Source organism: Perissodus microlepis, chromosome 23 (genome assembly GCF_051167445.1).
Source record: "Perissodus microlepis isolate ML-2025 ecotype Zambia chromosome 23, ASM5116744v1, whole genome shotgun sequence".
In the NCBI taxonomy this organism is placed as follows: domain Eukaryota; kingdom Metazoa; phylum Chordata; class Actinopteri; order Cichliformes; family Cichlidae; genus Perissodus; species Perissodus microlepis.
Genome location: NC_140482.1, coordinates 39,722,574 through 39,743,541, shown reverse-complemented (window position 1 = coordinate 39,743,541; position 20,968 = coordinate 39,722,574). Strand labels below are relative to the sequence as shown.

General features: G+C 39.8%; 3 protein-coding genes and 1 long non-coding RNA gene across 7 annotated transcripts in view; 3 read left to right on the top strand and 1 right to left on the bottom strand.

Annotated features, from left to right (window-relative positions):
* Positions 1-462: 462 nt before the first annotated feature.
* Positions 463-3,184, bottom strand: LOC146362148 (uncharacterized). Its single transcript, XR_014799384.1, has 5 exons — positions 3,105-3,184; positions 2,005-2,082; positions 1,456-1,602; positions 1,077-1,158; positions 463-692 (listed from the first exon to the last, which is right to left on the bottom strand). It is a non-coding gene; the product is annotated as an uncharacterized LOC146362148 (long non-coding RNA).
* Positions 3,185-9,005, top strand: haus8 (HAUS augmin like complex subunit 8). Its single transcript, XM_084920652.1, has 10 exons — positions 3,185-3,317; positions 3,647-3,711; positions 4,314-4,375; positions 4,593-4,710; positions 5,473-5,583; positions 5,662-5,765; positions 5,902-6,060; positions 7,511-7,652; positions 8,356-8,497; positions 8,653-9,005. Exons 1-10 carry the CDS (start codon positions 3,253-3,255, stop codon positions 8,777-8,779), a joined length of 1,095 nt encoding a protein of 364 aa, XP_084776778.1. The 5' UTR covers positions 3,185-3,252; the 3' UTR covers positions 8,780-9,005.
* Positions 9,006-9,271: 266 nt separating this feature from the next.
* On the top strand, positions 9,272-14,952 carry sac3d1 (SAC3 domain containing 1). Of its 4 annotated transcripts, none has more exons than XM_084920650.1 (4): positions 9,272-9,407; positions 10,852-11,272; positions 12,514-12,796; positions 12,985-14,952. In XM_084920650.1, the coding sequence occupies exons 1-4, from the start codon at positions 9,382-9,384 to the stop codon at positions 13,464-13,466; spliced, it is 1,212 nt and encodes a 403-aa protein (XP_084776776.1). In that variant the 5' UTR covers positions 9,272-9,381; the 3' UTR covers positions 13,467-14,952. The 4 variants fall into 4 exon arrangements, with proteins under 4 accessions (XP_084776776.1, XP_084776777.1, XP_084776774.1 ...); XM_084920651.1 differs by having other exon boundaries at positions 9,362-9,434; XM_084920648.1 differs by lacking the exon at positions 9,272-9,407 and adding an exon at positions 9,447-9,738.
* A 101-nt stretch (positions 14,953-15,053) lies between these two features.
* Positions 15,054-20,968, top strand: part of cpamd8 (C3 and PZP like alpha-2-macroglobulin domain containing 8) — a 44,533-nt gene continuing 38,618 nt past the window's right edge. The window contains exons 1-6 of the mRNA XM_084920643.1: positions 15,054-15,730; positions 17,751-17,902; positions 19,276-19,298; positions 19,873-20,038; positions 20,331-20,383; positions 20,933-20,950. Of these exons, the coding sequence (XP_084776769.1) occupies positions 15,645-15,730; positions 17,751-17,902; positions 19,276-19,298; positions 19,873-20,038; positions 20,331-20,383; positions 20,933-20,950 (498 nt within the window). The 5' untranslated portion in view covers positions 15,054-15,644. The remainder of the gene's footprint in view (positions 15,731-17,750; positions 17,903-19,275; positions 19,299-19,872; positions 20,039-20,330; positions 20,384-20,932; positions 20,951-20,968) is intronic.

The window sequence follows — 20,968 nt, the reverse complement described above, 5'->3', positions numbered from 1 at the left end:
GTACTGTGTTTTTGAAGCATTCCTGGGAGGCTATGTGGACCAGACTGGCAGACTGGGTGATGAGTAACAGCTCACCACAGAGGGAAGAAAGGCATGGCTGGCTTGTGTCTGTTTACATATTATCAAATGCGCACAGATGTTAGTAGTAAATACAAGTGTTTTACTCTTCAAAGCTGTTTCACCTTGGATTATAATCATCCCAAACTGCAGAGCAGAGTATCAGTGAGGTCACAGTGACATAGGTAAATCCTTCATTAGACGTCAGAGTTTCGGAGCAGAGTGAAAAGGCAAGAGAGGTGGGCTCAGAGCGGAGACAAGGACTTTCATTCAGCCCCTCCATGTCTCCTTGTAAAACTATCTTTCAACATGCACTTCTCACTCTTTCAGTGCAAGCCTTCAAGCCTGCTTTGAATGTCTTATTTTACTCCAGAAAGGAAGCAAAAGGAAGCCACATTTCCAGTAGAACATTAATTTTATTTAATCATAAGTATTACAAACTGACACCAAAAGTGTCAGTGTTTATGTCACCATCATTAACAACACTTCTTGTATATCTCAAAGCAGTCATTGGTGCTGGCATTGCCTGGTGGTGAGAGATGGCCAGCAAGCATGCAAGCACACAACAGCCATCTTCAAGGCATTATTACTCTGAGAGAGAAGAGAGTCGCGATAAGACCCGGCCTTTACACAGACTGATAATGTAGGGTTAAGGTGTCTCTCTCTCACACACACACACACAAACTGTATGCACACACAAATACAGGCATGCACTTGTGTGTGAGATCAGTTTTAGTGCCAAGTCCAAATGGTCAGCCTTCATCGTGAAAAACTCATTAAAACAGAAAGGTCAGAATAAAAGTAGTTTCAAAGGCTGGATGTTTTCCAACACGTATAAATATAAAATATGAAGAAAAAAAACCTTACTGGAAATGGAAACGCTTTTCTACTCTATTTGAGCACTCAAACTACTTTATATAACATGCTTTGTTCACACAAGCAGATTTTTCTACACCCAAGCGCTTTCTATCATTCATACACAGATGAACGCACTGGAGAGCAACTCTGCCCAAGGATACTTTCGTAGTGGAGCAGCCAGGGATTGAATCACCAACCTTCTGATTAGTAAATGATCTGGTCGACCTCCTGAGCTACAGTCACCTCAAATAAACAAGGATAAGAAGAAATAAGAATATAAAGTCAAAAGTACATTCAGTTTTAGATACCCAGTTATTCTTATGTTCCCTCTTGCTGTCTACTTCTAATGGTTTGTGTGTTCATTTCTGTGGAAGGGACTTAAGACAGAAGTGGCTGACCAATGTTTGCCATCCAGTACCACACCCTGTCTCCTCCTATTGTTCTTCCTGTTGTTTAAGACTAGCCTACACAGGTGGGATAAGCATTCATTATGTCTTCTAAGACCAGTGTACACAAACCACCACAAGTAAGATAACTCACTAAGCAGATATGGGCTGAAGATACACATGTAGGTACATGCATCAGGTCTGCATGTTCTCCTCTGCATCTGTCCTTGAACAGGTTCCAGCCAGGTCATCTCTGTTCTTCTGACACCCCAAAGAGATTAGCTCCAGACACCTCTTGACCCTCAACAGAAACAAAAACAAAAAAGAAATCAAAACATCTTTACATCAACTGAAATGCAGAACAAATACAGACTTAAATGTAGTTTTAAAAATTATTTTTTTAAATTACTCTATTACTATTTATCAAGGTAAAAATCTCACTAAGATTAAAGATCTCGTTTCCAAGAGAGACCTGGCGTCATGGCAGCAAAAGTCAAAAACACATGCACCACATAACTACATAACAATGAAAACAAATACAATATTCTGTACAAATATGTGAAAAATATACAATAACAGCTTTTAGCTTTTTAGTGAATGAAGTTTACATGAATGTCAAAGAAGTTGAGCTTACACTGACAGTGGATGCAGGCTCTTACACCCATCTAGTGGTTACCAGATCAACTGCAGTCTCTGAAATTACCTGAGGTCAGTAGGAATTCTTTTTTCCAACCATAATTTGACTGGAGATCCTCGGCTTGGTCACAATATGCAGTTAATCCTATAAGAGTTAAGTATCAGTTTTTTAATTACAGTCATTTTTATATATAGTGGCCATATTAAATTGTAACTGGACAATTGTAATTGAAAAATTAGGGCCAGGCGAGGTCTATTCCTTCATTATTCCATGACAAATTAAGAAACTAAAAGATCTGGAGTTGATCCCAAGTGTTGAACTTGCAATTTGTAGCGTTTCATTAGAATTCAGTCAGTGCAAGTGAAGGGGGCCATAATTAACCCCCACATAAATCTATTAGAGAAAGTTGCAAAATCAGCAATCTTAAAAAGAATGAATATTTGGGAACACCAATAGGTCAGGAAGATCATGGAAGACAACCAAAGAAGATGATCACAGAATTCTCTCTGTGGTAAAGAAAAAAAAAAAATCAGAACATCTACCCAAGTCAAGAACACTCTCAATGAGGTATGAGTATCATTATCCAGGGTTTACAGCAGGGTGCCATCCACTAGTTACACTTAAGAACGGGAAGGGCAGATTAAACCTTGAGAAAACATCTAGAAATCATCCACAAACAAGCAACAGCTGAAGAGTGCTGCAGTAAAGAGAGAAAACAGTATTTGGTGATATCCATGAATTTTAGGCTGCAAAGGATTTTCAACCAACGACTAAAAACTGTTTTTATACTTAAAATTGTTGAAATTGTCCTTAATTTTGAGCTTCTCAAAATAGGGAATTGTGTATAAAAAGACAGTTAATGCAGTTAAACCCCATAAGGTAAACCTGAAAGTCTGCACTTCAGTCAGAGCTTGACTGCATGATTCAAAATCCACTGTGGTGGTGTACAGAGGCACATTTGCAGAAAATTGTCCCAGTTTGCAAAATCCTAAGGACGTAACTCTATGTGCAAACACAATTGTTGCTGTTAAAAATGAAGCAAGCTTCAGAATAAGGAGAAGGGACTTAACTAGAGGTTATGCGATATTCTGAAGGAAAAGATTACGTAGCTACAAACCGTTTAGTAAAAAAAACTAATTTAGATAAGCCGTGATAACTGTACTTACTTCAGTACTGTAGGCGCAACAGACGCGCCAGTTGCTTTTTAAAAAGCCGCGGTGACGTAAACGTCGAACACGGAACAAAAAGAAAGCGTGAGTTCATGTTTCTTCCGGTTTACAGAGTCGGCGTACAGGCGGTTTTCTTCAAAACATCATGGCGTCGAGAAGAGCGACAACAGTTCCAAGTAGTTTTAAAAGCATCCCCACCGACTCTAAAAGGTAGTTTCTGTATTTTCCTTTTTCTTTTACACTGCTGTTGTAACATTCTTCGGTGTTTGATTTGTTTTAAATTGTAGCTTATTTTAATGTGCAGAAAACACACTGAAGCTCTGCGGTTTCTCTTTGACGCACTATATTTTCTTTTCTTTGGCGACAGGCCTAGACGTATTTAGAAAATAGTTTATAAGTAGAAATACATTTACAAGATTTTTTTTTTTTTGTGTAAAGAAAGCTGAGGATAGCTCGGCTAACATTATAGCGTCTGGCTTAGCATACTTTCTGTTTGTTCCATTTTCGTCCTCATTTCTGTATCCTTTATTTCTTCTCAGTTCAAAAAGTAGTAACCCTGCTAATAAAGCCAGCAACGTCGGATCTGTGAAGAAAACTGTTAAATGTAAGTATGCGATACTACTATGGGCTTAATAGATTGTTAATTTTACCTACAGCTGTCAGTGTCAGACATCACATTAATTTATAGTCCTAAAAACTCCTCAAAGGGTCTTCCACAAGGTATTTGAGCTGATCACTGTCTGTGTGATTTTTCACAAAAGATCTAATAATGCAACTCAATTTGCATGATAGCTGTTGGGTATAAATAAAATAGTCATGACACAATTTTTCTAGAACTCGCTGAACTATTTTTCCTTTATAGAGGACTTTAGTGATGCGAGGCTTGCACAGATGTGTTACAGCAGGGGAGGGAAACTCCAGGCCTCAAGGGCCGGTGTCCTGCAGGTTTTAGATAGCACCCTTGGTCAACACACCTGAATCAAATGATTAGTTCATTGCCAGGCCTCTGGAGAACTCCATGACATGTTGAGGACGTAATTTAGCCATTTAAATCAGCTGTGTTGGATCAAGGACTCGTCTAAAACCTGCAGGACACCGGCAGTTGGGGCCTGGAGTTTCCCACCCCTGTGTTACAGCAACAACATTCAGTCTAAATGTTTTTTTCTTTCTTAAATAATATCGATAAATTTCCTCATTAATCTTTAGCAAGTGGGACTGTTGTTAAGTCTCGATATCTTCAGTCTGCTGAGAAGACATCTCTTTCAAAGGTAATGCTATTTTTATTTCTGTTTTTCTGTAAAATATGTGCTTCACTTGTTCATTAGATACATCGTTCTTCATCGTTTTACATAGCTTTCAAAGCTAAGCTAAGATGTTGAGATGTTGTCTTCAGCCTCACATTTATATTTAGCACACGTTTTAATTTCATCTTGAATTTTGCTGTCACGTTTTTCATACTGATTGCATCTCTGTAAACATTAACAGAGTAACTCACTGACCAATGAGTCGATCACTGTGCCACGACCATCTTCACCAAAACCCACAGGTGTCAAACCAAAGGCGGGTACTCCGACAAGACGCTCAATGGCCCCATATGCAACATGTAAGTAATCCCTGTGGCCATAGTTGTGACTGTGGGTGCTGATTCAGACGTGTATAGTAAGTGTTGTGCGCTGTAATCATATTATCAGCTTTATAAAAAGCTTTTATTTTAATCTGTCAAGACTGTGATGCAGATCAGAGGTATCCAGTTCACTTTAGAGCTCAGGAATTAGGTCCACCTTAACATGCCAATAAAATCATGCATTATGATAATAGATTTACAAGTAGGCTGCCAAACAACCAAGTTACAACCACTTGAAATATTACAGCAACTGGCAGTTTTTAATTTTGGACTGCAAAAGATCTTGTATCATGAAGTTTACAATACAGCATGCGATCTAGCCTTCTGCAGAGAAATTGGATACACATAAAAATAAAAAAAAATTAAAAAGAGAGAAGTGAGAAAATCCCTCACTTTGACTTTGGCTCTTCTAAGATAAAACTTTCCAACTACATTCCATCAGTTTGAGACTTAGAGTAGTTTTGTGCCTCTTTTCAGTTCAGCGGCTTTCCGCATCCACTGTTCCTGGATATGGATGTGCTCTGCTTGTATATATTTAAAAAAAGTGACAATGGAAATTATGTTTTCTGAAAAAATATTATCAACTGACAAATGGATACAGTCAACTATTTAGATTGATTCTTGTTGAATGGTTTTCAGTTAATATCTTTAGTAGTGCAAAAAAAACACAGCATCTGAGTAAGCGTCTATGGTCTAAATGATAGCTGTAAATAACACATTCTCATTTTTCTTCCTTTTTAGCAATGATGTCACGTGAAAATGAAGCATCACTTCTTGGGAAAAGTGTTCTGCAGTCCACATTCTCAGATAATCCCCGCTTTCGACCAGATTTAGATATTTCGGTTATCAAAGGTAAACTGAATAAAAATGCTGAAAATTTTTAATGGCTTGGACTGTCCTGTAACTTTGTTTTTTGTTCTATCTCCCAAGATCGAACAGTCATTGAAAATGCAGTAGAACCTGAAAGAAATCCAGAGAATGAAAAGATGATGGTTGAGATGGAAACATTTCTTCTGGCCTACCTCACAGCTAAGGTTAGTTGATGTAATAGATCTGATAATAGTTCAGTTAGTGTACAGTAAGATGTGAAGTAATAACATAGTCATCTATTTTATTATTTTGGTGACTTCTACATTGAGAGATATTATGCTTACAATTGTTTTACTTAAGATGGAGAGCAATACAGCAAAACTCAAGGCTGAGGCAGAAACGAAGATTCTGCAAGCAATGGAGGAAGAGCAGTCATTGCATAATGAGGTCAAGGAGAAGAAACGTCAGTACCTCCTCGCAGAAAAGAAACGGCTGGTGAATGAACTGCTGGATTTGCAGGTCTGGAATAATAAATGGTGTTTTCCTTTTTTAACATGCGTTTTAATTAATACTGTTGTGTGTTCTGTTGTGGCACTGCTTACAACACTTGTAAGCAGATGAAGCATGGTTCTCTAAAATCTGCTGGTAGATGTCTGTGTTGATTTTTGGACATGAAAAATACAGTGATCTGGACCTGGATTCTGTGACACTGGCCTTCATTCACTCCTTGGGAATCTCTCACATGTCCTTGAATCAACTTTTCTTGACAATCCTCTCAGGGCTGTGCAGCCTTTCCTACCACATTTTTTTCCTATTTGTTGATAAGATAACAAATAGGAAAGATTGGGGAAACCTGCAGTCAGCTGAGACTGAAGAAGTCACTTGGATGAGTGACGAAACGTTTCTCCCACAAAACGCTACGTTCAGATGAACAGAATCAACTTTTGGAGAGGTCCTATTTGTTGACTTCCTATTAATATGCTTTAGCACAGCACTCTGTGAGCATTCAGCCTTTGCTGTCCTCGTAGAGGGTGTCGATCATTGTCACCTGAGCTGTGTCCCAATTCAGGGGTTGCATCCTTTGGAGGATCGGGCCTTTGCGGTCTACGTGGGCCAGCTCCTTCAAAGACCGAGAAGTGTGAGGCTGTGAAATGGGACGGTCTAGCCTTCAGATTTGCGTCAGTGTCTCAGAGGAGTTTAATAAACGCAGCTGTCTGCTCCTGGCTTATCTAAAGGAGTAATATTTCAAACGCTTTAGCCACTCTCCTCTGCCATTGCTGCGCTTGAAAAGTATTTTATATTATTATAAAAAATATTATAAATAATAATTTAATTAAGTATTTGAAAAGAGTAAGAAGAAAAAATCTTACAACCAAGTAGCTGCCGTCTTTGTTGGAAACTGGAATTGGCTGCGCCGTTCTATGAATTCTGGGATAGGTTGGGCCACGACGGATACACCCGGCCCATCCTTCAAATTCGGGGAAATGAAGGACGCATTTTTCGGCTGCATTTGGAGCAGCCTTCGAGTTGCGACAACCTTCGTCACCTGGCTGTGAGGTAATCGGCCTTCAAATGCGGCCTCCGAAGGATGCAGCCCCTGAATAGCACTGGACAACTGTCATCAGTTTTCCTCATGTGGCAGCTGTAAGCCAAAATTATCAAATTTGAAATATTTCACTTTAAACATACTGAATATAAACTATATTAAACCTTTACTTTTTTGAATTAAGTTACAATTGTTTTTGTTTTTTTGTTTTTTTTATGATTCTAGTTTTTGGTGACGCACTAGTATATTTAATGTCCATTTGAATTTTGGGTTAACTAATGCGAAAATACACTTAGGTAGCAAACTTTCTTTTGAATGATGCTGGATTCTATTAATGTCTGGTCAAAACATGTTTTTGAAATGAAAAATGGTGGACACACAAAGCGTATAATTGATTCATGTTCTATAATTATTGTCCCTCAGATTGCTACACTGACTCCTGTGGCAGAGGCTGTTGGTCAGTTTACAAAGGACTACAAGTCTTTTGCTACAGCTGTTGACATCACCCGACATGAGCTGCCTGTTGAGAATTTCTACATTGATGGAGATAGACGTGAATTTCTAGGTAATTTTTTTTACGTTAAACTCATAAGTACGATTTAAAAAAAACCACAAAATTGCACTGATGCAGACTCCATTAAGCCTCCATATAAATGTTTTGATCTACTACTTATGTTGGTGAAATTTAAAAGCTACATGGAGAAATCCTTTCTATGTCAAACTGTTGACAGGAGCACAGATAAAATAAATTTTATAATGTAACATAATCAGCATTATTTGGTAAACTACAGTATTTATTGGTATGAGGTTATTGGTTAATAAACACACACACACACACACACACACACACACTAATTTAAAAATATACTTGGGGTGATTTAGCTGTGGTTTAATAACAAAGTGTCCAGCAGGGGGTGCTCTGACTGGAAAAATAATAAAGACTTAAAGAACTGCATTTAAAAATAAATAAAATAAAATTCTTCCATGAATCAAATTTTGCTTGGGCTCTGTTGCTTGGATTTTACAGGATAGTGGTATACTGTAAGGCTATGGTAAGACCCTTGTTTTAAGTCTAATTTTATATTTAGAAATATATTTTTGAGGCATTTGCATGAGTGATTACATGAGCCATTTAAAACTGTATAACCACTGTGGGCTTTTGTTACAACAAAAGTCATATGTGGTATGTAGCTTGGAGAAAATTATATTGTGTTTTCTGATGATCCTTTTTTTCTTTTCTTTTTTTTTTTTTAATCGACCCCTTTCAGATAAAGCTGTGGCATCCTTAAAGGAGAGTGAGAAATTGCTGTTGGAGTGCACAGAGGGTGATTATAAGGACAACAGTACATCTCTGGAGTGCCTTCGAGACATAAAAGTAACATCAAAGGACATCAGTCAGCAGCTGTCCGGGTAGGCACATGTATAAAGAATGTTGTGTTTTGCTGTGTTAGGTTATGATTGTTTTGTCACTTTTTGTTCCTTCACAGGTTGTGTAACAGTGTGGGTATGGCAGCTTTATCAAAACCTTTAAAAATTATCACTTTTTTTTTTTTTCCTCCCTCCAGGGCCTTTAAGGAGCAGCTGGAACTGTCATCACTGGTCTGTCGTCAAAGAATCTATGTGCAGCAGAGCACAGAGGAGGAGCAGCTGGGCAGTTCAAGATCCAGAGAGCTCTACTGCCCCAAACACTGAAGGATCGCATTCAGCATGAGATACACAGAACAAGCACTTTGGATATGCTCCAACTCCACATGTTTTATGATTTCTATATATTCACAGGTTTTGTCTGTTTTTGTGTGTACTGTGTAGGTGTACATTTGTGATTTTCTTTGTGGTTGTGTTGTAATGTTGTAAATGTGGACTAATTGCTTCTTTATAGATGTGACCAATAAATACAAGAAAGAATTTAGATTTTGCAGACCATGAAAAATCGCATTGCACTATGAATCCATAATATCCTAGCCAAGGTTGCTGAATACAGGGGAGCTTGAAACTTTTATCAAATAACTCTAACATACCTTGTCACTAAATCAAAACTTGTGATATCTCAGAAATTGGCAAAATTATTAATTTGATTTGAGTCTAACAACACGTTTGAATTTTTGTTCTACCCCTTATGTGTGCTTGTTTTATATTGCAATTTTAACTAAACATCAAAAACTACGTTTTAAAGTCATAAAAAATTCGACCTTAAATAAGTCCATCTCACCGGATGTGACGTTAATCAATACAACAATGGGTCATTTCTATTGGTAGTTTGTGGAAAGTGACGACCTTCCCTTTACTGAGAGCCAATGAATCGCAGGAGAAGCCGTCGCATGTGAGTAAAACATTTATTTCACATAAAGTGAGCATTTCTTAAAATTGTATTATAAACCAAATGCCAGTTGTATGTTTTTTGCTTCGAAAAACAGATGTTTGGGTGGAAATAACGATGTTTTTGTTTGGTAGCCAACCGTCCACACCGCTAGCTAGCCGTCCAAGTTAGACATTAGCATGATGGTCAGCGTTGCGCTGCAGTAACACCTGTGGCAGATATATATGTATATATGTATATGCAGTGATTTATCCTTTACACATTGCATGCACGACACCGTATCCTTTATTGCGTTGTGTTATTCTAACCCTGAATCTGCAAAGGAGCAAGAGAGGTACTTTAAGATTTGGGGCTTCCTGTTTTAGCGGTGGGATGAAAACGTTATATTAAAAAAAAAGTTGCTTGTTGCATATTTACTTGGATAAAACTCGAATATGCACATTATAATATAAACGTTAGCAAAACGTTTATGCTGCAGTTTAAAAATGTTGAATTGGTGCATGTTTGAGGATAGTGAGACGGTGGTGGCGTGTGCAGTACAGCGGGCATCAGTACTGTGATTTTCCTTGTTTGCAGTGGTGATGGACAGGCTGACAGATGAGGTCAGGCAGGAGTCTCCATGGACCATGATCTCTGCAGATGATATTGTGTTCTTTAGCGAGAGTATGGTGCAGGTATGCTCTGGAGATGAGAGGAATAAAAGTCAGTAGAAGCTAGACAGAGTACATGTGTGAATAAGAGGGATACACGCGCAACAGCGAAGTTGTAAGAAGTAGAGGTATTGAAGGTAGGTACGTTTAGATACCTGGGGGCAGCCATCAAAACCAAAAGACAAGAGAACAGAAGAAGAGGGTGCAGGTAGGGTGGAGCAGGAGGATACAAATCTTGGGACACATTTGTGACAGATAGCAGCAAGAGAAAAGGGGAAGATCTATGAGATAGTAGTGAGACCTGATCTGTGGTTTGGAGACAGTGGCACTGACAGTGGTCCTTGTTCTATTCAGCAGTTGTTGTTGAGTTTTGTGGACCAGCTGATGAGCCAGTTCTCCACCTTCTGCAGGGGCTAGCTACAGTGGCTTCTACCTCACAGCAGTTCCCTGGTGTAGAACTACCATCGTCAGCTCCAGTTCAGTTGAAGATCCAGGAACACAATCCCCAAGGATGACATTTATCCATATATCGTCTTTGCTTACAAAGACTGAGTATAAGCGATAATGTTAAGATGATACTGGGAAAGGATTTTAGAGGCAGCACAGAAATGAAGTAGCAGCCTCTGTTGTTTACCTTGGCAGACAGATTCAGGCACAAAGCAGGGCTCATTTAAGTTTGCTTGACAACGAGTAGAGATTACTTGTTGTTGAAAAGGGTAAATATGAGGAAAAAGGTGCTTCTAATACTTGCTTTGCAATATCAATATTAATTACTAATTAAACTGTCAATCAAACAGATCTCACTCACAGAGGAGGGGTGCACCATCAGAAGGACAATGGAGACAAAGGGATAAAGAGCAATGGCAAGGTGAAGGGAAAGCACAAGTTAGACAGGCGAACGAGGAGGAGCAGAAACCCAGACAGCATGAAGAGGACACGGTGCCAAAGGGGACCTGCCAAACGATGTGCCCTGCTCAGGAGTTACGGGATCGTGAGGCTCAGAACCGACTTCACCATTTTGAAATGTTACCAGGCACAGAGAAAGATCGGCGGCCAAAAGGAGACCCATCGCGTGCCGTTAAGGAGTATTCCAGACCAGCAGCTGGGAAGGACTCAACTAAACCCAGTGACCTCAGACCACCTCCTGTGCTGCTGAAAACTGTTAACTACCTTATTAATGACATTGCAGCCGCCTCGAGCCTGTATCCATGGACTGAGGTACGTAGCATTTACACCGATCGTTCAAATTGTTGATTTCCACAAAAGCTTGGGACTTTGTGTAACAGTAAATAAGTCCAACCTTTTTTCAATATTTTAAAACTGGATGATGGCAACAGATTTTAAAAATGTTGGAAAAGGAAAGAAAGGCTGTAAAATGTGTAAAATACTGCATTCACAAGAGTCTTTCTGAAGTAACATTTCTCAGCAAAAATCATTTCATTGTTTATGGTACATAATATCAGGAAATGATTCATGTTTAATAACTGAATTGGTGACTTAGAAATTTAACTTTTGTTATTATTTAAAGACAGCTAAAGAATTTAAATTTAGGACCCATTTATTTATTTTGCAGAACTGTGTTACCATCTTCAAAACAACATGCACGTGCAGAAGCCAGTTCTTTATTTTACCAAGAACCTAACGGTGCTTTGACAAAAAGTGCAGTTGTAAAACTTTAATTTTTGTTGTTGTCATAATCCCAATTCTTGAACCTTCCTGTCTTAAACTTGCTGTAGGTTATTCTGCTATATAAATTTAAACTGTATTGCAAGTGATTCTTACAAGGGATTTATGCTTCAGCGGGAAATCTACAGCGTTGCTATGTCGTAACTAATCATTGGGTCGACATAGGCTGCTTGCTGTGAGTGACTCTTTCAATATGGTCACTTCCCCCTGTGCATTACTATTGCTACAGCTACTTTTTTGCTGCAGTTTTTGAATTTATCAGTGAAAGAATAACAATCGCTTTCTCTTGAACAAATAATCATGACATCGATATAAACACTCACAAATGTCAGCAAATTCCTGAAGGGAGATTGGTGAAACTATCAGAATGAATGTGAGCAAATGTACAAAGAAGTGGAAAAATTTAAAGATACAAATATATTTGCCCCCGAAAATAACTAACCACAACAAAGAGGTGGGGGGGGAGTCCAAGCATTTTATTTTTTTCTGTCACAGCTCGCTGTTCAACCCAGGGACATAACAACAAGGTAATTAAAACACAGTACACCAGCACAAGCATAAATGCCAGCAATGACATTAGCCACCTACATAGGTTACGTTATAGCCTCTCTCCAGCAGAAGTCTAAATCAAGCCTTGCAGGGAACGACAAATATTTCGCTGTCTGTTCATTTTAAAATATGTGAAAATATCTGATGGAAAAATAGCAAAACAGAATCTATCATCATAGATTAAAGATGACTAGTTTGTTGTTTACATATTTGTTGTCACGCAGGTTTATACCTTTGTCTTTGACCGTCTTCGTGCTGTGAAGCAGGACATGATCATCCAGAGGATGTCAGGATTGGACTGCGTGGTCATTTTAGAGCGAACCGTTCGTTTCCTCATCTATGCCTCTTATCGTCTTTGTGGGGAGCCGCTGCGGCTCTACGACCCACGTATCAATGATATACACCTGCAGGAATACCTCAGCTGGTTGCTGGATTGCTACATGACCAAAACAGGACCTCATCCCAACCAAGAAGAGTTCCAGTCACTCAGTTTGCTGTACAACTTGGGTTGGTGACTTTGTTTATCATCTGCTATTTTGGTGTATTTGTATGCATATTCGAGCTGGAAGTCATGCATGCATTAGTTCAGTGTTGTGCAAACAGATTTTTGATGCTGGGAATGTTTTCAAAAATTAAGAACTCCTCCACGTCCTCCAGAAAGTATTTCATTTTGTATGCTTTATTTTCTCTTACAGGTTCAGCTCGTGCTATGCAGCACACCATGCAACTCCCATTGCGACTGCGCAGCACTCCAAACATCAAACTTGCTCTTTTCATCAACCAAGCTTTCCTCGAGAGAAACCCTGTACGTTTGCTTCGGTTGGCTCAAAAGCTAAACTTCCTACAGACCTGCGCGCTGCACCGTCACCTGATGACATGTCGTCAAGATCTGCTGCTCATATACAGCCACGGATACAGCAGCCGCAACTGTCGCTTTCCTCTTGACAGACTGGCTAAGCTCTTGTTCTTAGACGCATCACTTACAGCTCAACTGTGCCGGTCATATGGAGTTGAGGTTAACAAGGACAATCAAGTAGTATTCTCCAAAGCTGCTTTCACGGAGCCAGGACAAGGAACACTGCACTGTAAACTGTATCACAGCATAGCATCTGAGAAACGGAGAGATCTCACTGTTAAGAATATTGTTCAGAGCTGTGTTGAGACAAATAAGAAGTAAACAAGCCATACAAATACCGCATTCTGATAAATTAGGAAATTGACTGTTTGTTTGTTTTTTAAGAAATCTGGACTGTCACTGAGCTGATGGCCACGAGTTACATTAAGATGTGAATTACTTTTATATTACTACCAATATTTTGTGTTGATGTTTCCCATGAGGATTTTTTACAAGAACTGTACAGAAATTCAAAGTTGTAACTGTTTACTCATTCTTATAAATTCAAATTTTGGAATCATTTCAATAAATTCGGTTACAGTCGAAATACAATGGTGGTCAGAAGTTTACATACATCATGGATTTGATTGTCGTGGTAATTTTGAGCTTTTAATGATTTATTTCTTTAATGGCTGGAATGACTGTAAAGTGTACGTCTTTAAAGGCTTTTTCTTTAAAAACAAAATGAATTTATTTAGGATTATCTGTAATCCACACAGGCTCGTGCACTCACTTCATTTGTTAGTAAGTGGTGCTGAAGGTTCTACAGTGTCTTCTACCTTGACAAGACTTATTAACTTATGGTGATCATCATCGACTGAAACTGGTAGTTTCTTTGCCAGTTTAAAAAACAAAAAAAAGGATTTGTCAGCACTCGTTGGACTGACCAGTAGTCAGCACAATGTTAAAAGTCCAAGGAACTTGGTGTAGATCTAAGAAGGAGAATTGTAGATTTGGGATAGTATCTTGAGGTCATTTCTAAACAACTACATTCTAAGATCACCAGTTCAAGCAATTGTACGCAAGTACTAGTTATTCAGTTATTCACTGTCACCCAGACGTTCACCCTCAGATGAGAGGAACTTGATTACGACGTTCAGGAACCACGAAGGCTCAAGCCTGAACTGAAAACTGCTGGTTATCCAGCATCACTGTATACAGTGAAGTGGGTTTTACATCAACATGGACCGAGAGTGTGCTGACCAAAAGGCCCTGCTGCAAAATTGACAACTTCCAGTCCAACTGAAATTTGCAGCTGCCCACATGGACGAGCCTGTTTTGGTGCCAGTGGTAGTGGTACATTGCACAGTGGACGGAATAATGAAGAAGCGTGACTACCTCCAAATTCTTCAACCTTACCACAAAAATCAACAGTTAAACGGTTGAAACTTGAACACAGCTGGGTGATCCAACAGGACAATGATCCCAAACACACATCAAATTTTATTTGAAAACGAATAAAGAAGGCTAACGTTAAGCTTCTGGAAGCTAGGATACGCTTAAACGCCTTACCAGGAAACCAATTTAAATGAACTTTACTAAAAGCATGTATACTGTACAATCATTCCACCCTGGACAAACAGCAGTTCGAAAAAGTAAATAAAAGACCAAAATAACCATGACATTCATGCACAGGATGAGTGTATGTAGACTTCACGACTGCATCTAAACCTAAGTGCCACTAGAGGGCAGCAGATATCTTATCAGGGCATCAATGAACTCCAAAAGTGCAAATTTAATGAGTAAAGCTGTTATAATCATGCCTTCAGTAATTGAATTGTGTCATTTCTGTTATGTTTCATAACAAAACAAAGTAGCTGCAGATTTGAGATATTCTGACTTTCTGGCTGAGCTAAAAACGTGCAGATAGTTTTTAGTGGCTAAAAGGACACGTTGCTACTGTTTCTTAAGCTGGTCTCATTCATGCTCTCTGCAGAGAAGAGAAGGTATCAAAGCGAAAGAAGCGCCGTCTGATGCCTCTCAACGCGATGCTGTAGGAGCGGAAAAAAAGACCATCCGACTTGAGATCACCGGGAACAACCGGGACAGCGAGAGCTGCACGGATTTTAGATGTCAAACAAATCGTAACGGTGACATTTCTCCGCGCTGAAGTGGGAGGACACTTACAAATTGTAATGCTGAAATATGAGAGAGCGAAGCCGGGGCGGGTGAAAGCACATGGGAGAGGACTGCTCGTATACTCCGGGATCTAAAAGACGAAAAAAAAGGCACGATTTGCTTGGACCTGGATTTGGCGAAGACAGATGAATTCATTAAGTTGATCTTTGGTTCTCAACGGAGCTCTGCACACCTTTCTCTCCTACCGATCTCAATGGATAGATAGATAGACCGTGAGGGCTGGGATTAAATTTCATTTAACATTTAATCAGGGCTTTCAGAGCCAGTCTCATTCAGACGGTAAAGACTGTATCCTGAAGTATCCTGGGCTCTGGAGCCAAAATGTTACGGTTGTCTCTGACAGCTTTGAGGCTTTCGTGGATTTTGTACATCTGCACCGTGAGCACAAGTTCTGCACAAGAAAGACAGTAAGTAGCCTGTGTTACATGTGGTGTCTTTGAGCTGCGGTGTGCTCTACTACAAGCATTTCCCGGCGCTTTGAGTATGGATAGACTGTGATTGTTCATTGAAAAACTTTAAAAAATATCTATATCTTTAAAAATAGTTTTATTTAAACTGAGTGCATTTCATTGTACGGATCAGTCAGATTAAAACCTTTTTGTGAATAAGCCACAATTTAATGTCATTACTGTCCCAACCACACTGCCACTAATGTATTGTTGTCATACTTTCATTAATTGTGTTACTGACCTGTGAGGAGTCACACAGAGTGATACTTTAGGTCAATGATAGCCCATAACTTGCCAAATATGAATAGATGCACTCCTGTGTTTCTTTCGTTGTTGTTGTTTTGTTTAACCCAGACCCAGGACCGATTCTATCAGTCAGGTGCTTGAGGGGTTAATTGTGACCTTGGGAGATAACAGACCAACTAGTTGTAGCCAGGGGCTTAATTTCCAGGGGGGTTAGGGGGGTATAATCAGACCAATAATCAGACCCAACCAATATACCCCCCCCCCCCCCCCTCCTCCCCCCAATAAAATTCTGAATTATCTTGCATAAATAGGATGTTGATTTTCTTTAGTCATTTCAGGTATTACCAGCAAAATAGTTGCATGTCTAATCATCTGGGAATTTACCCAGATTTATTTATTTAGACAGAGATCAGCACAAAGTTGCGCCGATGGTTGCAGCAATTCTTCCAGGAAGAGAGGAGGGGTTACTATCAAACTCAAGCTAAAGCAGATCTTTTTGTGAAGCTTTAAACAAGTTAGCTTAGAAGTTTGAGCAATGAGCAAAACATGAAACCATGTGACTGTTAAAGGCTTCACCTACACATGAGAGCAGGCTCTTAACTCCCACAGGACAAAAGTTGAGCAAAAACAATTAGAACTTGAGTAAATGGAGCCATGTGACTGAAATAAGCACGGTCTCCACCACCTGATCCCAGCTCCTCCAAGAGCTGGTTAAACTCACTGTAGATCAAACGCACAGAGTCAATTTCCTCTTATTATCCTCCTTCTCCCGAAAGCCTTATTTTCCAGGGGATTTTCTCATGACTTTTTCTCTCTCTCAGGAACTGCAGTTGCCTCTAGCTGTAATGCCGTTGTGCTGTAATGCCAACCACCTGATCCTTCTCTCATGCATGCAACTGGGCTTGTGCTCAAGGATTTGCTCACCTCTAATTTGTGTGATCTTCAGTTAAGTTGTTAAGGGGTGAGTTGGCCCAGTCGAAAAAAGCTGCAAGGCTGGGGTGAGCAAGCAATGAGTTAGACTAACAGGAAGATATTTACACTTGCGTTGCTTTATCAGCCTCAGTCATCACATGGTCAAAAATAATTAAACTGACTGAGTCTCTAACACAGCTCAACATTTGGTGGACACTTCAGTGAACTTGCTCCACACACTCTGGTGATTGAGTCATACTGGAGCATGCTAACAAGAGCACCTATTATTCTACCTTTGTTACCTGAGAGAAGTAGCCCCTTTGTGCCAGAAGGCATGTTCTTTCAAAATAAAACTTAAATTGCCCCCCCCCCACACACACACACACACACACCCTAGACTCTTAATAAGCATCAAAGAATGACCTTTGCTCTGTGACCTCAGTGACAGGTCCCCTTCCCTCAATTAAATGTCAGAGTGACTGTGAGGAATCTCAGCCATTATTTTTCCAAACAGATGTCGAGGTTCTGTCAGAGGGTGCCGGACCACCCAAAGAAAACATTAAAGCAACAAGCTCAGTGGTCGTCAGGTACTGCATCCCTGGTGAAAACTGCAGTTAACCTTGTGTGTGCATGGAAGTGAAAAACACGAAGAAGACAGAAAAAAATGTGTGTTTACACCTGGTCTCCCATCTCCTTTTGCCTCCCTTGCCATCACCTGTATTCTCCCCCTACTGTCATCTCACCTCACTTTACCCCCTTGCTCCCTCCTTCCTTTAAACTCTCGCCTTTCCCTCTCTCTGCCCTCCTGCTCTTCTCTCAGGGGTTACTTGGTCGCTGCACCCTCTGTCTTTCGAGCGGGCGTCGAGGAGAGCGTGAGCGTAACCATCTTTAACGCGAAAGCAGAAACCCGCGTCCAGGTGCAGCTGTTGGTGAAGGGACAGACGGTTGCCCACAGCCATGGCTCAGTGCTCGGTGAGAACAAATTCTTTAAGCTAAAGTTACACTGGCACAGTGGGTTACGTTTGGAAACAAAGCATGCACCGACAAGTTAGGCAAGCTAAAAGATACGCCCTTTATGTCACTGTTTTCAAAGGATGCAGGCAGGCAAAATATACACATAGATTAAAGAACACACACACACAGACGGTGTGAGCCTCTGCTACAAGACAAGCTTTGGCTTTTATATAGATTATCTGTGACTGCAGGCATCAGTTCAGTCCAGCTCATCGGCCACTTAATGTACACACTGTGTGATTTGTTTGACAGCATAGATAGATGGTGCTGACTCTGCTTAGAGGAGACAGGTTGCAGCTGGAACAGCAGCTGAACTGACTTAACCACAGCGCTTACAGTTAAAGCATGTTAGAAGCATGCATTTTATTGATCACTTTACAGATCTGTGAGAAACTGAGGTTTAGTTTAGCTTGGTTTATTAAGATCCCTATTAGCTGTAGCAGCACAGCAGCTATTCTTCCTGGGGTCACAGATCTCTACACTTTGACTGTAACTGATTACTCAAAGCCGTACAGCATCTTAACAAAAACAAAACGAACCACACATGCAAACAATCAAACAGCTCCTCACAACACAAATGGTGTTCCGCATCAAGCTAGGCACTGATGACATACTATTCATACGTACACACTAGTTCTGCTACATTGGCAATGAATTCTATTCCATAATAGACCAATAGAAAACTGCTCTACTGATTGAACTGGTTCTTGCTGTGAGTTATAAAATCTCTCTGTGGCGTGTTTGGTAGAATAATTTGTCATTCATTTTCAAACAAAATCATTGGAGTGTTTGTAACAAAAGCATCTCAGTTCAATACAAGAAAAGAATAAACGAATCCATGTTTCACAGTTAACCAGCTGAGGCGTTTGTGCATTGTTACAATGTTTGTTCTGTACACACAACAAAGGACAGCATGTGCTGCTCTGTTTTCTACCACTTGCTACTTCTTAATCTGCTTCTTTGTGCCACATAATGTTGGGCAATAATCAAGATGAGACAATATCAAAGTCTGGACGAATTGTTTCATTGGGTTTGGTTTCAAAAATTTTGCACATCCTTTAACTACAGAAATCCAGTTTTTCCCATTTTAGCGAATATCTTATTAATGTGTTGAGTCTCAGGGACTTGATCATCAAGCACATCGTTAATAGAAACCTCTAAAAGAGTGGTTGTAACCCAACAAAACCCATTCAAAATCAATTTATTCCTCTTTATCTATTTATTGATTGCACTTAAATCTGAGGTGCAGTCAGTGGTCTAATCGGGTATGTATGGCAGAGCCTGTGGGGGGAAAAAAATCTTACTTTAAATCTCACTTTTTCTCCTTTTAGACAAAGGCGCCATCAAACTAAAGGTGAGTGGAACTTTGTGTGCCACTAAGTGCGCTTTTATTTTCTCAGCAGCGGTGACAGCTGCACAGTAGTGAGAGCCCCCTGTCTGCTGTGTGCACATTCCTCAAGCAACATGCAAATCAACACTAACATTATTTGTAATGCAACATCTGTCTCTGCTCATTCATTGGGAATAAGGTAACAGCCTCGATATAATATGCAACAGCTGTTGACGTGCATGTATGGTCCGCCGCCCCCGAAGGCTGGAATAGATCAATCTAGTATGCACGACTTTTAGAGATTCTTTGCCTCTGTCTCTCTCTCTCCCTTCCCTTCTCATAACCTCTACCCTCATTCTCGTAAAATACTGTCGCGTGAAGCGTACTCTGTTGGAGACTGACGTCTTCTCTGCTTTTTTTTTTTTTTTTTTTAAATCTGTTTTTGTTATTCTGGAGCTTTTGTTCTCTAGAAAATGAAATTGAATAAATCACGGCAAATAATTCAGCCTCGAGTAAACACTTCAGTCCTAATTTACGTTTTCAGTTCCCGCTGACTTTGCTTTTGTATGCGTTTATGGATGTGTGTATACGCCACCAGGTTCCCTCGGGGCTGAGAGGCCAGGCCCACCTGAAGGTCTGGGGGAACCGTCACCTCGCGGAAGGAGGTTACATTTTCCACAACTACACCACCGTCACCGTGGAGAGCAAGGGCACGGCTGTGTTCATCCAAACTGACAAGCCTATCTACAAACCCAAACATAAAGGTTCCCTCATAGTGCACCTGGTAGTTAATCAGTTAATCACAGAGTAATGCCAGTTAGTGGAAATAAGTCAGGGGATGCAGGCATGTTGATGCTGCATTTGAGCTGTACAAATGTTGTAGACATAGCTGCTGATTGCATAATTAAGGATTTCAACCCATCAAATGACTTCAGACACCGGGGGGGGGGGTGTTTTCTTTAGAAGTATCAAGATTTTCATGTGCGTGCAGATTTTTCTGATTAGAAACACGAAAGACTTATTTTAAGATTATTGCATTTCTTTTTTTGTCTTTAGTTCTCATCAACGTTTACACAGTTGACCCTGACTTGAGGCCAGTAAACGAGAAGGTAATTCTGAATTGATCTCATATTCAGACAAATATTAAAGCAATTTGTTGTGCTTCTTCAGCAGATTCACAGTAAACAGTAAACCCATTGAATGATAATCTTTAATAAAAATTGGTTGGGTTATTAGCAAAACCTGTGTTTTTACGACAGAGTTGACAGACAGACTTTGATTTATGACCGAGTGTTTACTACAGGCATACTTTTCCACCTTTTAATTGGTAGAGTTAAGAGGAGAAACTTTGCACTGTGCGCAAGCAAATGTACAGTTGCCTATTTACTGTAGCCAAGCTAGACTCATTTATCTTGGAATGTTAGCAATGACTCCAAAAATACTGCAACTGTGCACACAGACAGCTTATTGATGTTTGCAGCTATAAAGGTACATTGCAGGTAAAAGGGCAAAACTTAATTGTACAGACAGAAAATTGTTGAAATCGAAATGAATGGGATGAAGCATAGAGATAAAACACAGGATTTGTACTTTTGTTTATCAACTTTATTGCAACTTTTTCTTGTGTTTCTCTCGTTTGTTCTTTTCTTTTTTTGCAGATTGAGGCATATATTTTGGTGAGTGCAGGCTGACAG